Consider the following 19,777-nt stretch of genomic DNA (forward strand, 5'->3'; position numbering starts at 1 on the left):
AAGAAGGGCATGTGTAAGCGACTGCTTCCTTTTGCTTGGTCAATTTGGTTATTGGTCACTCTTCTATTGGTCACACTTCTATACAAAGTACAATGGATGATTTCATATAAAATGACATTATATTACCAACAGCACAAACAAAGCAAGCAGTAGGGTAGTCTTAATAGATAATAGAGAGTTAGCGAAATGAACTTTAATATTAATCAATCAATTAATTAATTAATTAATTAATTAATCTTAAAATTTAATATTAAAAATCTAAAATTAACTTCAAATTTAACGGCAACTGCACATATATCGATTGGATTTCATGCTCAGGTTTCTTGTTGCACCAATAGCGTCAACATACGTATCAATCAGAATCTCTGCGTATCAATGGGCGATCAAAAGAAAGTCATGTGTAAGCACTGCTCCCTATTTTGCTTGGTCAATTTGGTTATTAGTCACACTTATATACAAAAGATTCTACTTTAGGCGCTTCGTTTGAATAAACATGAATGTACTCGCAAGTCTTCAACAGTGATTACGTCGGATGCTAGCGCTAATCTGTGTATCATATTATTTTTAAACTCAATAACAAGTTTCGATTAATATTCTTATGATAGTGTAGTACCCTATGTAAGGATTTTCAAACGGATTCTCCTCCTCTCCCGTTCCCCCCGTCTCTATTTTCCCTCCTCTCCCCTACATCTACTTTGCTCCCTAAAACTTTACCCCCTCCTATAATACCCCACTCCCACTCCTGGGCACTCCCATTTCCCCATCCCCAGTGGCGTTATCAGGGTTTTTCATTTAGGATGGCATGGGGAGGCGATTTTCAGCAGTCCCCTTGGCTACCACCACTGCACCTCCCTGTCCACTTCCAATGCCCTCCATCTCCTCTCTACCCACTTTCATACGATATGCAACATTATGACAAATTGTATTAAAAAAATATGCACCTGCTATACTATGATTTATATTGAAAGTCGTCTCCCGGGGAGAGGGGATGGGGAGAAAATTCATAGCCAGAATTTTCCAAAATTACATTATGACGTCATAGCGATATTATGTGGGGAATGTTTGTACTTATTTTGGTATCACTTGGTAGAAAAAGACCAATAGCTATACATTGGTGCAAAATATAACGTCATATGACGTTTATATTTGAAAAGTAGGGGGTATTGCTACAACTTCCTCCTTCGTAGTCCGTATTACAAAATATGGCTTAGTAGTTCTAGGGTTAAACATGACAAAATTCAATATAAAACAAAACAAGTATTATGAATTTTATTTCATTATTTCCGGATGAACATTCTTTATGCTCAGAAGCGATTGTAATTGTTGTTCAAACTTATTACATGTATGCTTTTTGGCGCTGCTTCTAATAGAGTAATAAATTACTGTGTTTTCTGAGTAACAGTAAAATATGAATGAAGACAAAGAAAATGTATGCTCTTAATCTTTAATATGTCAGCTTTATTTATTACTTCCATTAACATGATTAATTAATGTTTTTTGCCATATCGGTTTCCAACACCAACGGAATTCTTTTGTTGTTTTTAAAAGGTCCCTAATATAGCGACGAGCTGATTAATGTTAAAACTGTAATATTAATTGAGTTTCAATTTCACAGAAATATTATTACATGTATTATCATCAACATGCGAGCGATTATCTTTTTGTGAAAAAAATTCGTTCAAAATATCTAGGATCAAATAAGAGATTTCAGTTGCACTCCGGGTTGCACCATTAGACCTGCTATAAGTCCTCAGGCTTTTCCGTGGTAATAATAAAATTTATCAATTTTTCTTATCACTTTGAACATGTTTGTATTCATAAAAATCATCATGGTCAATTTATAAACATAGACCATGTGTGCAGAAAACATACATACCATAATGTGAGTGGACACTACGAATGAGCCGTAAACTCGGCAAATTGTATTCTGAGATACAGTGCAATATGTGCGTGCAGATCGTATTAATAGGTGTCTCAATTAGGCGCGACATGTTTCTCATTTGATAGCGTTTAAACCAATCAATAATCCTATTGCTGAAGAGGATAATAATCTAATCATTAAATAGTTGTAGTCTTTGTTTGCTTTGGCTAAATCCTGTTCAAGTGGTGGGTTACAATTGCATTGTATTTTGTCTAGGTATGCATAACCAACAATAACAATGAGAGGACATTTCTGAACCTCGTTGACTTAGGGATGATTTGAAATGACCGCCAATTATGACTTTATTACCAGCAATGTGGAAAAAGAGAACCGAAAAAAGTTACCATTTTGTTGAAGGAGCAGAGTTCAACAAACCATAACCCCGCTTCTGGATATCGTTGAAGTCAAATGATATACTATTTTAAAGCTTATGATATATATTTTCTAAACACGAAATAAATCAAAATTGACCGGGCCGACTTTACGGCTGATTCGTAGTGTCCAGTCACATATATTGGGATATGTTGTTAAAATGTGATTTGAGAGTAGAGCATACATTATAGGACAAATAAACATAATTTTTCACCAGGTTTCCACGTCGCAAATAATAAAGGAGACAAGCAGAAAAAGTGATCCCGCCCGGGAATCGAACCCAGGACCTCAGGTTTACGAGACCTGTGCCTCAAACACTGGGCCACGGGAGCTTCATGATTAGGCTGGTTGAAATTCGAACCCATAAGCGGTCACTTAAACTTATCTCCTCCCCGCAAATTGCCCATAGTAGCTAGGACCGTAAATGCGAGAAATAAATTGCCATCCGCACTGTGAGGAAATATTACATGGAAAAACAAGTGGCATGATCGATGGGAATTATATAAATAAACAGAATTTTTCACCAGGTTCCCCGTCGCAAAAAATAAAGGAGACAAGCAGAAAAAGTGATCCCGCAATTAACAATAATTACCTGGTTGACAACTTTTAGCAAACTTTTGTGAAGGTTTCAGTCACCAACGTCGTTTCGTCCGTGAAAAATAGGTATGCCTGCTGACCAGATTTAAATTAAATCTTAATATACTTACTTGAGGGTTTCGTCGACCATCCAATACTTCTCGACTACAATGTAGCAAAATTACAGAACACTCCGTCACTTTGTACTTCTGCCTTTCGACAACAGTGCGGTCTAATGTGCTGCAGCCCAAGACACCGTACGGAATCTATTTTTATACTACGATTCTGCGAAAACATTATCGTTGTCACATCACATACATGGTGTCCCTGAAAGAACTGTATCGTCGCAAACATAAATTTTGGGTATTTTAATGGCCGAACCAACCAGATCTAAATACAGGGTTTTATACCGGAAAATTTGGGTTTTTTTTTCTAGGTATGAAGAGCATTACTATTGGTAGTATTGTTTTAATTTCTAAGATCTACATATATTTAGCTTTCTTAGGAATTTTAGATTTTAGAAACTGGACGTTTCTAATATAAGTTACAGGATATTGTGTAAAAATGATGAATTCCAAGTTTTGACAAAACAATCTATTTTGAAAACCTGTAAAATTACTAAGCGTTCAGCACAAAGTTACTTGGAAAATGTTATGCAGGTACATTTGTTGTGTCCTGTTCTTACCTCTACTAAAAAGTCGATATCTATTGATTATTTTTGATGTTACGAGGTAATACTTGTTTGGAATAAAGGATTTGTTACATTTGAGTGACCGTATACTATTCTTTCTTTGGCGGCGGTTTTGAAGACAATTATTGCGGTGTGTGAGTTTCATCATTTGAAATGCAGGCAGAGATAGATTTGTCATTAAAGTAGAGAAGGTTCGTCCTTAGTGTCACAGCATGTATTTATGTCCACAGTATATTAACAAACCCATAGCTACGTAACGGAGAAATATCCATATAAGAATTTTACGAAAACACCTCATTTTTAATCCGTTCTACGGAATAAAATACGTACCAATGAATGACAATAATAGTCACCTCATGCGAAGTATTGGCAGTCCTAAGGCACCACATCGATTTCGGTCCTATAGCGCTACCGATGACCCTTTTCTGTCATACCCTGGTGATGTAATAAATTGTATCAATTATTATAATTAACATTTGCATAGTGTTATCGTTTTTAATTTAAATAAAAAACAAAAGCACAACGGAGTACGATAGAAAGAGTCATCGTTATACATATCGGGGCACCGATAGCGCTATAGGACCAAAACAGATGTTGAGCCTAATACAGACCATTAATTGCTATTAATGGTTTGAAAATGAGGTCGTTTTGTAAAATTATTTCAAAAACGAACAGAGTTGTCAATTGTCAAAATTCGAAAAGTATCTGATAAGGTGATTTATTCCTCAACCACGTCAGGTATTTAGTTCTGGTTGGTTCGGACATTAAAATACCCAAAAAATTAAGTTTCTGACGACACAGATCTCTCAGGAACATACTGTACCAAGTGGGGTTCAGAGGCGTAGCGTGGACAGGGTGGGCGACTTGTCCACCCAGGGAATATTGGGGTGGGGGGGGGGGGGGGGGGGGGTTATAGAAACAATAGAAAAAGAAAGAAAAGGGGAAAAGGAAAAGAGAACGGGAAAGAATAGGGGAGAAAAGGCTGAAAGAAAGGACATGCAGAAAAGGAAGAGAGAAAAGGAAAAGTAAGGACCAAAAGTGAAAGAAACCCATGAGAAAGGAAAAAAGTACGAATAACAAGAAAGGGAACTGGATAAAAAAAGAAAAAAGGAAGCCTAATCAGTGAGGGAAAGAGAGGAAAAAGAAGAGAAGAAGACAACATGAGTGAAAACAAAACCATTTGGCATAGGGGGAATCAACTATTCAAGTAATGAAAGTGGGGGGGGTGAAAGAAGGGGAAGTTGAAGAATATGAATAAGACAAAAAAAGGAAGACCAGGCATGGAAGGAGAAGATGGAGTTAGAAAGGGAAATAAAGAGAGAAAATCGATAGGGCTAAGGAGATGGGCAAGAGAAAGGAAGCAAAGAAGAAAACCCAAAGAAAGAAAAGAACATGAGTTAAATCATAAGAAAGAAAACCCTAAAGAGAAAAGGGAAGGGAAAGAGGAGAAGAATGTTGAATACAAATGAAGAAATTAAATCCAAATTTAGGGTGAAATAATTTAATTGAATGAACTTCTCTCCTTTCTAGGCATGGTAGGCTTTTTTGATTGACAATTTTAATAAACAGGTTTTGTGTTTCAAATTCATTATAACATTACAGTCAGCTTTTGTCATATTACGGCTCTGATTTCTTGATAATGAAAATCCAATCTTTTTATGCTTATATTATAAGCCGTTTGTTTCATCTCATCATGCTCATAGTATCCGTGGTCATTATTTATTAAGATATTAGAGCTCCGAAATGACAACAGATGTGCTTTTATGATGAATGGGATGTAATAATGTCTGTTAAAACCCGTGATCTGTGGGTAAAACCAATCTGTTCACAGTTAATAACATGACGATCATGAGCTATTTTAGGAGGTAAAAGTCTTTGCACGCCGCAGTTAATATGATTTAATCATACAACCACATCATGTATCCACACTACACATGTTTCTGTTTTACCTGTGCAATGAGCAATGAGCTGGTATTATAGTTTCAGTTGGGTGAACGATTATAAAGCAAACGCAAGGTAACAATACTATGTGGGCCTTTGTTTACGAAATGAGACAATAGTCTGCATATTGTTAACTAGCATTCTTGAAAATGAGAAACATAATGGTTGCAGACTTAACATGGTTTTTGGAAATAATTTCTTCATAATTTTTGGTGTTATCTGTCGTTTACATATCCTTCCTAAAACACCAAAGTGCGAATATTTCCAAACACCTAAATTAGCTAAAAATTTAGGACATGTTTCAAAACTATATTTTCTAGAATTTCAGAGAGAACTTTAAATATTGGCCGGTTATTTTTCACACAGTGACGTTAACTAGGCGATGCCCAATTACCTATAACATACACTAAAACACCAAAGTGCGAATATTTCCAAACATCTAAATTAGCTAAAAGTTTAGGACATGTTACAAAACTATATTTTCTAGAATTTCAGAGAGTGAATGCCCTATACTTGTTACATACACTGTTTTTAGAGGTCACGCGTCAATGGTGAGAGTACTGTGTATTATGTATAGGAAAATGGACAGTAACTGCAGTATGAAATGTCCTACATTGTATTCTGAGTTAAAGTGTAAAATGTGCATGAAGGTCGTATTCATACAGGTACTTCAATTTGGTGTGACATGTATCTCATTTTGATAGCCCCAGTCAAACACCTTTTAACCAATCAATAATAAGAGGATAATAAGCTTATACCTATATCTATAGATTTTTAAATAGCTCTAGTCTTTGTTTGCTTTGGCTAAATACTGTTCAAGTGGTGGGTTACAAAGCATTGTATTTTGTCTAGGTATGTCAGAATGGTCGACTGCAGATCTGTCGGATAACGCCTTTTCAATGGGAAATGAACTTTGCTGCTTGGATGATGTCACGATGAGGTTAGCATTTAATCCGTATTGAAAAACGTGTTCCGACGGATCTTCACTCGACCAGCCTCATGTTTAACCAACAATTAACAATGAGAGGACATTCCTGAACATCGTTGATTTGGGGATGATTTGAAATTACCGCCAATTATAACTGTTTGATATTTATTACTATACCAGCAATGTGGAAAAAGACACATGTAGAGCCGAAAAAATGTTACCATTTTGTTGGAGGAGCAAAGTTCAACACACCATAACCCCGCTTCTGGATATCGTTTGAAGTCAAATGATATACCATTTTAAAGCTTATGATATATATTTTCTAAACACGAAATAACACAAAATTGACCGGGCTCGAATTAACGGCTCATTCGTTGTACGGTGTACGGTCACATAATGTGCAAAACGTCTCTACTCCGAGGAGGGGGTGCCCCTCGGGCTTCTTCCCAGAATGATCAATATAGAGTAGCATTTGTTGTAAAATTTGGCGGAAATTTTTTCACGATTGGGCTTGCGATCCCCGGGTTGCGATCACTCTCCTTTCAAAACCTTGATCAGCCCTTGATTAGCGTTTTGTATGAGAGGTGACATTTGGCCTGAATTGTCACAATGTGGCTGATAAGAACAAAAATGGGTAATTTTTCCAAAAGGTAGGGTGCACGTCCCCTGACCCATCTCCCTACCTCAAGGATTGGCGCACGTACCTGTGGAACTTATATTTGTGGAAAGCAAAGAAGGGGAAGGAAAAGCAGTAACGAGAAGATAAAGAAGGAGAAAAGGGAAACAGAAGAGGAAGAAAAGAGGTAGAAAGAGAAGTGGAGGAGGAAACTAACTGAGAGTAAATTTACATAATTTCGCCCGTGATCAAAATTTGAGTCTGGCTATGACACCTTTGGTAATTATAAGAAACGTCGATCATTTTCAAGCACTCTAGACACATGATACAAATGTGGACATCTTTTACATCAATACATCAGTATTCAATGATGGAAATTTCTGTACAATATCATGCATTTTCAGATTATGATCGATCACAAGTACTTTCTTCATTTAAGCTTGCAGGCTTTTGGCTATTTTTTAAAGCCTTTTTAAAATGAATATTGACGACAGAAAAATCGTGATTATATCGAGGATAGGAGTATCAAATTTTCATTATGGACAAACTCTCACACAAGTTGGTTTCTTTCAGAATATTACCTCCCAGTTTTATCTTGACTTGACTCTACTTACACTCACAAAACAGGATTTTCATAATTATACAACATGATATAGTAGAGAGGCCACATCGGTCTATCTGCTCTAGTTAAGGTTTTCGTGAACAATTTTGGACAAAGGTGCCAGCCGGGTTGAAATTAATCATAAGAGTCTCATTTTTCTGATTAACCCAGCTGGCATTTCTGAAAAGTGACGTGAGATGAGATATTTGGGTTGAAAAATGCAGTGTTTGCGATTTCCCCCCTTTTTTAAAAATCAAAAATGCTAATTATTAAAACAGATATAACTTTGGAAGTAAATATGGTATGAACTTCATATTTGCTGTTTATCTTGATGCAATATTTTGGGTGAAATGCATTATTTTGAAGATTTTGTTCAATTTTGACAAAAAAATGGTACATGGTAAAAAATGGATTTTTAAGTCAATCATGACAACTTCCCGAAACCAGAGGTTTTTGACCTATGACCTCTTGAAAAATCGAAGGTTAACATATGATCGTTTTTGGCACGGTTTTGCCAAAAATTGTCAAAATTTACTGAAAATGGCGGGAAATGTGGTTGTTATTGTGATGTGCCCTGAGTAATTTGATTTAATTTAATTATTTAACTTTGTTTACAAGCTGAAAGTATTTCATGAGATGGGAAACCCCTTGTACGTGCAAGACAATGGTGTGGAAAGTCATTTTGGTATTCCCCAAATTATTGTAAACAAAGTCAGATCTATGTTTGGAACTTGGAAATCCCCAGTTCAGTATATTGCACCATAGTCAGAAAACCCCCAGGAAGTGATGTAATGTGAAAGGTGAATGTGTATAATTAATATTGGGAAATCCCAAGATTGCAGCAATGTTGTGAAAATGTGATTGAAGTAATGGTTTATTAATAGATGATGGGTTTTTTGCATGAGTACTGATATAAAAAGCTGGAGGCTTTTGTTGGGACTTTACAGAATGCCGTGGGAGATTGAGAAACTCCACATGTGTGTGATGGTCTTCGTGCTTCAAAAAGAAGTACATTTTAACCAGTTTTTATAGCCAATAATTGAGCTAATTTTAATACACCAACGAAGGAGATAGTGAGCAAACAAATGTGCTCTTCCTCATCGAAGGATTAAAGTTCTTCTGTCGAATTGCTGGAATTTGCTGGTATTTTGAAGACAACGCATCTGTCAAAAACAGCGGAGCTGTGTTAAAGAAACCTGTTCCCTGAAAAAGAGAGATTGGTGGAAAAACACCATTTTTGGAGAAAGCAGCGCAAGGAGATATATTTGTGGAGAAAGCAGCGCAAGGAGATATATTTGTGGAGATAGCAGCGCAAAGGAGATTGGAGGAAGCATCATCATTTTCGTATGAGGATTTTATACGCAAGGATATTTATAAACGCAAGTGTACACTGGATTTCGCTGATTTTCGCAGGACAAGTGAATAAGGATATATTACATCAGTCATCCAGAACATTGCAAGAACTCTAGGATCACCAACAAGAAGACAGCTGGTTAAGTACTGATATAGTAAAACTGTCATTGTGTGATTTTATTGTATATGCGATATTGTTATTATATGTACCAATCATACTCTGTTTTCAATTAAAGACTTAGATTTTGTTAGCTTAAACAAACAGTGTATTTGTGTTGTGCATTCGTGTGAGTTCGGGAAAAAGGTGATTTTGGCCTTGAGTCAAGTACGACTCGTAACACTATGGTAACTGTAAATAAATTTTCTCTAAAAAAAATAGCGTAAATGTTTTGGCATTTTTGGTAAAAAATTATAAAAATTATGAAAAAAACATGTTTTAACCCAAATTTCGCCTCAATATGATGGTATGATGGAATATTTTTGTTCGCAGATATAAAATATTCATATGCCCTCTATTACTCAGAGCATAATTTAAAATTGCAGTCAATTTTCTTTTTAAAGTTATAGATTAGATTTGACATTTTGGGGGGAAATTTGAAAAAATTCACAAAAACACATTTTTAACTAAAATATCTCAGTTCACGTCACTTTTCAGAAATGTCAGCCGGGGTAATCAGAAAGTTGAGACTCTTATTGTTTATATTAACCCGGCTGGCACCTTTGTCCAAAAATGTTGCATGGGACCCTTTGTAGCCAGAAAGTGGCCTCTCTACCAATATACAGAAGGTGTACGGTTGTATGCGGATACGCTTTTAATTGTCATTCGCACATGACGAAGTTTTGCACGTTGTTCACTAAAAGCTTTATTTGTAAGGTATCAATTGCAAAATTATATTTAATTTTATACCTACATGAGACGAGCCGTAATATGTGCTCTGAACTGGACTTAATTTCAGGCAAAATTTAGCTTTTTTTTATATATACTTGCTTTCCATTAAGAATAGAATCAAACTCTAAAAGCTTTTATCTATAGTGTTATAAGTAAACAATTTTGTTATGGTGCCAATATTGTTTGGGCAAAGATATTTACTGGGTGGATATTTTGGGACAATGGGAATGTGTCCGTGCCTTAAGTAAAGATACCCAAACTATTTCTATATACATTGGTCACAATGAAATGATGTTTTCCAGAATAGAGATGCTGAAGTGTTGAGTTCGCTCAAAATCTTTTCAGTTTCCGTAACTCTATTGTTCAGATACGAAAACGCAAGGGATTCAGTAAGTTTACTGTAATCTGACTTCATTGTTAACTCTGAAGTACCAATCAGCTTATTTCAATAGAGGTAATTCCTGTGTCAATAAAGCCCATAAAGGCTGGAGATAAAATAGTATTGAACACTGGTGTCCGACCGCTGTTTTAATGGTCTAGCGCCCTCTCGTGTTTGACAGTGATAAATTGATTCACATTATTATGACAAAATGCAAATCCGAATGAAAAGGTCCACTTTTTCTGTAAAAACGTTGAAAATAAGCCCTTCAATCACAAAAGGTCCGCTTATGAGCCTGTCGCGCCCCATTGCACTTGTGCAGGGCCACAGTGTCGCCCTTCCCTCGTATCAATGTCTATCTCCCTATTTTGCTTCCTCCTGCCCCCCCATGATCAGGCTCCCCACTCCCTCCCCGGTCCCTACTCTCTCCTCTCGAGCTTTCTCTTTCTAGCCTTTCCGTCTCGCCCTCTCCTCTCTTTCTTCCTCACCCCCTCCAACTCTCGCTTGTTCAGTCTCAATTTAAGTATCTCCCTCCTCCCTCCCTCCCTCCCCCTCGCGAAATTTATCAGTACTATGATCCATGACTGAAAATAAGCTCTGCAAAAATAAACATTTAAAATAAACCCGAGTCTTGCATATAGGCCCAACCAATTATCAGATTAGCTTGCCATGAATAGAATACATTATCTTTGCTCCAATGCAAATTCTTTTGTATTGCATTTCAATATAAAACATGATTACCAAATCACAACTTGTACGCGCCACATTGGGAGATATTTGACTATTTTAGACGCTCGTTTCATCGCCAATATGAAAGACTCATTGCTTATAACTTGGCAACATGGTCAGTATATATTTCAATGCAAGACTTTTTTTACGATCCACTTACGTCTAGGCGTAAGTACATATACACCAAACACAAGTCAATTGAAGCCGTACAATTTACCGCGAATTTAGGATCGTAAAATTTAGACTCTTCTTTTGTCTAGATTGGCACCCAACCGCACATCTCAAGGTTTTATGTAAAAAATCATTATAACACACCAAAACGAAAACTGAAATTCACGAGCTTCAAATTTTCAGTAACTAACAAAAGGCTAGAATAAAAGATTGGTCATACCTGGGAGACTACCACTTCAGAATAACAATGACTTACAAAAACTATTACGGATACGGAAACAGAAACTGAAAAGATAAAACGACGGCAAGTATGTGCACCTCTAAATAATCCTACTGGTAAACTTGTTAAAAGATTATAATCTAGTTCTACTTCCTTTAGATTGTGTAGACCATTAAATACACATGCTTGAATCCTGTTTAATTTTACATCCATATCCAAGTCGATTAAAGCAATCATGCCGTCAAAATACGTTGAAATATACCTTTTCTATATAATAAGTATAGATCGTTTCTCTGCAGCCGTCACTGTCATTCATTAAGCCATCAAATGCACCAGGGCACATCGTCCACGCCAGGTAAATAATTAATTTGTACAGGCAGTAAACGAACCAATAGAAATACGACATGCAGCAAAGCACGTATGTCTATAAAATGCCCTGAGGCTGCTGAGAGTAGCTGCTAAGTTACAGCATAAGCTGATTTTATACTTCGCGCGTGGTGAGCGATTGGTATTTGACCAATATTGATAGCTAGCTTTTCCCGCAGTTCTATCTCATTGGCTAAAAACAATCGCTCATTCCCCGGGCACATTCCTCAAGCACATAGTTGCATTCAGATGAATTGAGTGACCACCACTTGAAATTCTGGTATAATGAAAAAAGAGTAATGGTAAGAGTAATGTATGGTGATGTATTTACTATTGATATTCAATGTACGATTACACCTCAAATCCTTTAATATATCCCATTATGTAACGTACTAGTATTTGTAAAATCGTATTATTAGACTTGCAGTTGAATGTATGTGTTGAAAGAATATGGTAAGCTGCTGTCTGCGCTTTGCACTTCCAGTCTGCGCTTTGAAAACAAAAACGGATAAAAATCGAATTTTCAACTTCGCTTCCTCGGACACATGCCAGTGGAGGCATATGACTTCATTAACCAGAAGCTGTGGGGGACACCAACAACGATTTACAGCCACATACTATTTAATATAATTACATGGCTATGGGTCCTGATGCTTATTGAAACTTTGTAGTCACCTGCTCCGCAGTCGAATGGAATGAAATGACATTACATTGCATTGCATTGCATTGCATTGCATTACATTACATTACATTACATTACATTACATTACATTACATTACATTACAATACAATACATTGCATTGCATTGCATTGCATTGCATTGCATTGCATTGCATTGCATTACATTACATTACATTACATTACATTACATTACACCAGCAGTGTTACGGACATGCTTCATGACCTGAGAAGGGAAAAGGCTCGCCTCATAACTATATACAAAGAAACTCACAAGTTTACACCATCTAACATCAGTCATCACCTGACCAAGAACACTACAGCCAATACGCACTACTCGTCAAACTCATGAACTTAACTATAATGTCATATGCCCCAACAAAGACGGCTATAAATTCTCACTTTATCCACGGACAATACCCAAATGGAACTCACTGACAAGACAAGACATTACATTACATTACATTACATTACATTACATTACATTACATTACATTACATTACATTACATTACATTACATTACATTACATTACATTACATTACACCAGCAGTGTTACGGACATGCTTCATGACCTGAGAAGGGAAAAGGCTCGCCTCATAACTATATACAAAGAAACTCACAAGTTTACACCATCTAACATCAGTCATCACCTGACCAAGAACACTACAGCCAGACGCACTACTCGTCAAACTCATGAACTTAACTATAATGTCATGCCCCAACAAAGACGGCTATAAATTCTCACTTTATCCACGGACAATACCCAAATGGAACTCACTGACAAGACAAGACATTACATTACATTACATTACATTACATTACATTACATGAAGATATAATTATTCTAACCGAATATAGTCGTTGCTGGAGACACACCCCATCTACCCCTACATACCCCCATATCAATAAAAAAATATTTGATTTAAACAGAGGCAAGGGACGCCGCCACCTTCCACCCACATATGACTCGGTCATCCATTCATCTGACCGTCGGAGGTCAACATCCGTTACTACTTCCGGTCAGATGACCCATTTTTCCGCTACCATCAAAACCAACATCAGTCGGCATCAGTCGCAGGCCACCAACCTCCACAATGTAAGTCGTAAGAACTTTGTTAAATTTGCACTTTCTTGATATTAAAATAAAATGATTGCCCCCCTCCCCCGCTCTTCGGGTCGAAGTGTAACACCATGAACACCCACAACCAAAACCGTTGTAAAGTAAGTTTTTCTCAAAGAATTATTGTGAACAAATTTATACCTTTATTTATTTTTATTTTGAGAAACGTATTTTTAAGAAGAATGGCTACGAAGCGTATCATACCATTTATTGAACATGTTGAAGAGACGCTAATTTATTTATTTTTTTAAGTCTTACAATTTTGTCAAAAAACGTTTATGGAATTGTGTAAATAATTAAGTGTCGTTGATGAGGCCCTCGGAATGACAGGTCTTCTATGTCTCATTGACAAGTAGAATTCCCCCTGGAATAAATCGAGCAAACACGTCATTGATAAAAAATACACCGACGAACTCTTGAGTATAGTAACTTTTCAGCCTTTAATTCTGAACAAAGTTCACTGATATACAAAAACACTGAAACTCTTTATTCATTGTTATGTTTCCTATTTAACACGAACTCCTTTCATTGCGACGTTCACACTTGATTAGCTTGATAGACCGACTTGATAGTGAAATTGTGCACCAAGGGCTGTGCAATAATTATGGGAGGGTAAAAGGGGGGCAAGAAATTTTTGGCGAGCCGAAGGGGGGGGGAGCAATTTTTGGCAAGCCGAGGGGGGGCAAGCGATTTTGACACACATTCATGCGGTGCCTTTTAAATAAAACGCTCTAAAAAGTCTTAGGAAAACAGTGCTTAAATATGCAAATTTTCTTGCTCGCTGCGCTCGCAACATGTATCTAAATCATTTAAGGTTTGTAAATTGGGATCCCAAATTTGGCATGCACAAGGGGGGATTTTTGGCGGGCCGAGAGGGCCAGCGATTTTTGGCGAGCCGAGAGGGGGGGCAAGCGGTATTTGGCGAGCCGTTTGGAAATTTTACCTCATAATTATTGCACAGCCCCTAAAGTGAGTGTCTAGATAATTTTCCAGTTTTGTTATTTCCGGCTTGTCGTTCTGATCTGCATCTGCCATGAATTTTGGTGCACAATTTTGATAGATCTAATTAGAAGTATATTTACAACCCTAAGGTATGTATTGTGGGAGTTGTGTCTGTGTAAGTGATATTACTGCTTTTCTCTGATCGAACAGCGTAAATATATAGAAGTAGAAGTGAAATTCGTTTAATACGTTTATATGTCAGATATATATAATATATTTATTGTCGTAATCGTCGTTGGCATGGTTTAGTGAATACAACTTATTCAACTGAACTTGATGAAAAGAATTCGTATATTTTGTCAGTCAAGGTCGTTCTTTGGCTCCAGTTCCAACCACTGTTTTTGTATATATAGGCTACATGGCTGATATATAGAAGAAAAATAACGCACATTAATTACTGCTTGTTTCGATTTAATATATCGGTTGAGAAATTGTTGATTGATTGATTGATTTGTTGGACTTTTTTCGTGAAATTGTTTATGCATTTTATGACACGAAATCGTTTTTTAAACCATTTGTACGGCGTTGTCATACCAGGAACATCAATATCAATATAAGCATGCTTGCATTAGTCGTCACTGGTAGTTTATGCTTGCAATTGTCAATAATGAGACATTTAGAAGAGTTCTAACATAATCCACTATTTAACAGTGAACAGGCCAATACAGTTAACCTGAAAAGGAAAAACATGAGGTTATTTTGGGTAACTCTACTTGATTTATAATTTACATTTTAACCTACAACCAACACTTGCTAACAAAGCTGACATATTTTCTTTGATATTTCAGAGTACGAGTTTGCCTATGGAGTTATAGATCATCCATCATGGCCAACGCTTCTTCCAACCCTCACGGAAGAGGTCGTATAACTGTGTCTGAGGTTGTTTCCAAGCACCTTGAATGTCTTATTTGCTATGATACATACGATACCAGTAATCCCGCCAAAGCGTTACCATGTCAACATACATTCTGTTTGAATTGCATCAATCGGTTGATACAGAAGAAGAACCTTCAATGTCCGCACTGTAAGCAGATTCATAAGGTGCCTAAAAAGGGCCCTCAAGACTTCAACACATGTTATCAAATCATGAGTTTAGTTGAAGATTTTCAGAATATCAAACATGAAAAAGAGAAAATTGGCACAGATGATGCAATGCATGCCGGTGAGACTGCATCGAGCGCGAGCGCCAGTCCGGAAAATGCTCTCTGTAACGTAGCTATTCACCAGACAGACAAGTTGTACAATGAAGCAAAAGATATCAAAAATCGAGTCGACAATGTCTATGAACAGGCTGTGAGGGAGGTGAAGGACTCTTGTAGTGAAGCTAAGAATGACGTCACTGTGCGACTGCGAGAAATAGAAAGATTGATCCATAAAAAAGCAGACGATAAAGCCAATACAGAAACGGCGCGAATTTTATCACAGAAAGAAGTGGCAACTAGAGGCATTAAAGAAGTAGTGGGACAGTGTAAGAAGAGGTTAGGAAATTTACATACTTCACGTCAACTTCCTGAAGATGAATGGGATGACTTCAACGAACAGTTGCGGAGTTTGAAAGATATTACATCTAATATTTCTCAGAATTACCACCAACTTTCATACACAACAATGGCATTGCCAAAGAGAAACGCGTCTGATACTATTGACGATTGCCACAAGCTGGATGATATTCACGAAGAAGAAAGAGTGCTCGTTGTTTATTACAGCGCGGATAGCGATAGGCCTGCCATCCCTTTTAACATTAGCAGACAGCCATTGAGGAAACATTCCAGCGAGAAACGAAATCGAAGAGAAGATCGAGAACCTGTCCACGTCATGGTTAAGACTAATTCAGCCGACTCACCCAATTACCACCCACGAATAATTCTTTCAGAAGGATTGGACTCAACCACATATGATGAAACTAATCTGCAGGAACCCGATATTCAAACAAACCAAGATGTCCCCCCTTTGCCACCGAAGACCACAAGAAATCAAGATCCTTCCAGCCATGTACCTGCTGAAGTTATTCCTCGACCCGATCTTCCCCCTTTGCCACCGAAAGCGTCACCGAATCAAGGCCATATTCCTTCTAACCCTGTAGCTGATGTATATGATCCTGGACAAACTCTCGCAGGTAATGAAAATGCCGAAGAACAAATCGGAGAATTCAATTATCACGCACAAGGTACATCGAAGCCACCACCTCCTTTACCAGTGAGAAAACAAAATCCACTCGAAAGAGCGAAACACGTTAATGAATATTAGGTCTGGACTTAACTTCTAGTTTAGTTATAAGCCCTGGAGTATAAGAGCCAAGTTTAGGTAATTTGATTGTGTTTTATGGTGACTTTGAGGGTAATTTACCAGAAATTACCAAGTTAGGATTATGATTTGTATTGCAATCTTCCAAGTTGACAACGCTAACCCCCACATCACCAGGGTAGTCAACCAGTGGCGTAACCAGTGGGGGGGGGGGGGGGCAAGGGGCCCCCCGGACACAAAAAAAACTGGGAAGAAGAGCAAAAAATTGGGAAGGGGGGAAGGAGAGAAAAAGAGGGAAGAAAAAACGGGAAGGAGAAGAGAAAAAAGGGGTAAAAAGAGGGAAGAAGAGAAAGGGAAAGAAGAAAAGAAAACAGAGGGAAGAAAAAAGGGAAGGGAGAAGAGAAAAGGAAAGAAAGAGGGAAGAAGATCTATACTACTTTCATTGTGAAATTTTGTACTCTGAACACTGGATTTTTAGCTTCTAATATGCCAAAAACCATGAGCTTCAAAAACCATGGACCCCACCAGGGGCCCTAAGGCGGGCCCCTGGACCCCACCCGTTTATCACTTCGCGGCAAGCCGCTCGCGATGCGCACATAAATAATACAACTTTTGGTCAAAAAATGGGCAATTTTTCAATCGTGCCCCCCGGAAGGTCAGGTCTGGTTACGCCCCTGTAGTCAACGACTACCTATTCAGAATATGGGAGTAGGGCCTAGAGAGAATGGAATGACCTGCCATCAGCCCAGACCTCAACCTGATTGAATACTTGTGGGACCAGCTTGGTCGTGCTGTGCGGGCCAGAGTAGAAAATGCAACCAGATTGAATGACCTGCGACGAATCCTGATTGAAGAATGGAATTCCATCCCACAGCATGAGGAGGAGGAGGTGCCTGGCTGTTGTGGCTGCGCATTGTTTTCCACCCCTCCATTGAGGTTTGTGACTGGTGTTATTTGAGCACAGAATAATGGTTGAAAAAAACTTTCCAAAGTTTTGTTGAGGAGTTTATTACCTACCACCCAAAGAGCAATAATCAGCAAACATATTCACTATAACTGGCAAAACCATCTAACAACCAAAATGGTGTTCTCAGTCGGAATAACAGTTGATTCCGATATAGGTCTACAACTTCCCTGTCAAAAACAAAGAAAAACAAAATATGTACGTAATATTCAACTGGAAAGACATGCACAATTCAACATGTTCTTATCTTTAAAAGATATCGGTTATAGATTTTAATGGTTTCAGTTCAATTTGGACCATTAACGGTATTTTTAGTAGTGGGTGTTATTTCCGGGTGTTATTTGTGATTAGTTCGACGTCTTCCGGGTAGAATCGATCCTCCAGTCCTCGAATACTCACGCACGGCCACTCCACTGTGCTGTATTAAGGCAACGTGAAGGATTGTAGGTAAAAAATGGCGCCACCATGAGAGGCCAGAAGGATTCAGGCTATCTTCCGGGCGTATTTCAGTTGATCAGCCGAGAACAGAAAACGCGACGTGGTCTGATTTCGCAACGAAAAAAATGTTTGACTTTCTGACTAAATATTAAGGAGAAAATAAGGTTGTAATAATTATAGACCCTATCGAATACTACGTCACTCGTCCTCATTATATGTATGGCAGGTATGAATGGTTGTTGAATAGAACAAGAGACCTGTCCCTCTAACACTTTATATATAGAATGCCTGTCATTTCAATTATTATATAGTTCCGGTTGAGTTTATTCGATAGGGTCTATAACGAAAATGAAATACATGTATTTTACTCAACTTTCTTAGCCTATATAGACGGAAATATTGTATGTCCATTGTACCAAACTGAACTTACCGAAGAAGAATAATCGTTTAGCATTCATTAGACAATTTAATATAAAATAATATAATATAATTCCGTATCGTTCAGTTTGTGAGTACTATAAGCATGCGCGTATTTTTGGGGGGGGGGGGCTTTGGGGGCCCCCCGGGGTAAAAGCAGGGGGCGGCCAAAATGAAGGGGCGGCGGAAGAAGAAGGGGCGGCAAAAACAGGGGCGGCAAAAACGAAGAGGGCGGCAAAAAGAATTAGTAAATAAAAAAGGGCGGAAAAATTTGATAAAGCATAAAATTTTTTGAAAAAATGGTACTATACATCAAAATGTGCTTCTTTTAGGGAGCTAACGCCTGAAACCCTCTTTTTTTTGCTCTTCACTTTTTCAAGCGACCGAGAAAAAATTGGGTCAACCTTTTCGGGCTGTTGAGGAAGGGGCGGCAAAATTGTATTTTCTTCAGACCCCGGGGTTGGGGCGGCCACGGTACGCCACTGTATAAGCGTGATGATCGCGTATGCGGCAGAGACTGCAATTACATTACTCGCTGCCTTGCGTCGCGCTCTAACTATGCGTCGCGCGTTGGCAATGGCGTGCCGTATTGGCCTGGCGGTAGTCGCAAGACAGAAAACTGTAAAAGCATGCGTGGAATGCAGAAAAGTTTGGAGTATAACTTGATTATTTTAGGATTGTGGAATATGATGATGATAAATCCGTTACTATCACTTGTTTGAGGTCGTATCACACTCGGCCTGCGGCTCGTATGATACGACGTCAAACCAGTGATATTTTTCGAATTGCATGTAACAAACAGCGGCTAACCAATAAAACCGAACGTAACTTTTAGGCATGTTGGTAATGGTATTCAATATTCACACTCCAGGAGAATGACAATATGGAACATGAGTTTAAGGGTTCCCTATTTTAGCCTTTGTGTGTTTCTCATATTGGTTTCATTTTGATCCATTTTACATTTTGTAGGTAGTTATTGTATTTTATGTTTGATTTGTTTGATCACGATCTATGCTTTTGTTTTCTTCATTATACTTATCTTTCAAATTGTTTCAAAATTAGTGGCACAAATATTTTGTTTGAAACGTATCAGTCACCTACCTGGACAACCGATTCTTTAGAAATGCTTAGTCGCGCTAAAAGTCGATCGATACATGT

At 37.8% G+C, this 19,777-nt stretch overlaps 1 protein-coding gene across 1 annotated transcript; it reads left to right on the forward strand.

Annotated features, from left to right (window-relative positions):
- The first annotated feature begins 14,573 nt into the window (after positions 1-14,573).
- Positions 14,574-17,006, forward strand: LOC140149936 (uncharacterized). The gene is made up of 2 exons (XM_072171949.1): positions 14,574-14,645; positions 15,345-17,006. Exon 2 carries the CDS (start codon positions 15,382-15,384, stop codon positions 16,801-16,803), a length of 1,422 nt encoding a protein of 473 aa, XP_072028050.1. The 5' UTR covers positions 14,574-14,645; positions 15,345-15,381; the 3' UTR covers positions 16,804-17,006.
- Positions 17,007-19,777: the final 2,771 nt, after the last annotated feature.

This window comes from Amphiura filiformis, chromosome 4, assembly GCF_039555335.1.
Source record: "Amphiura filiformis chromosome 4, Afil_fr2py, whole genome shotgun sequence".
NCBI classification, from domain to species: domain Eukaryota; kingdom Metazoa; phylum Echinodermata; class Ophiuroidea; order Amphilepidida; family Amphiuridae; genus Amphiura; species Amphiura filiformis.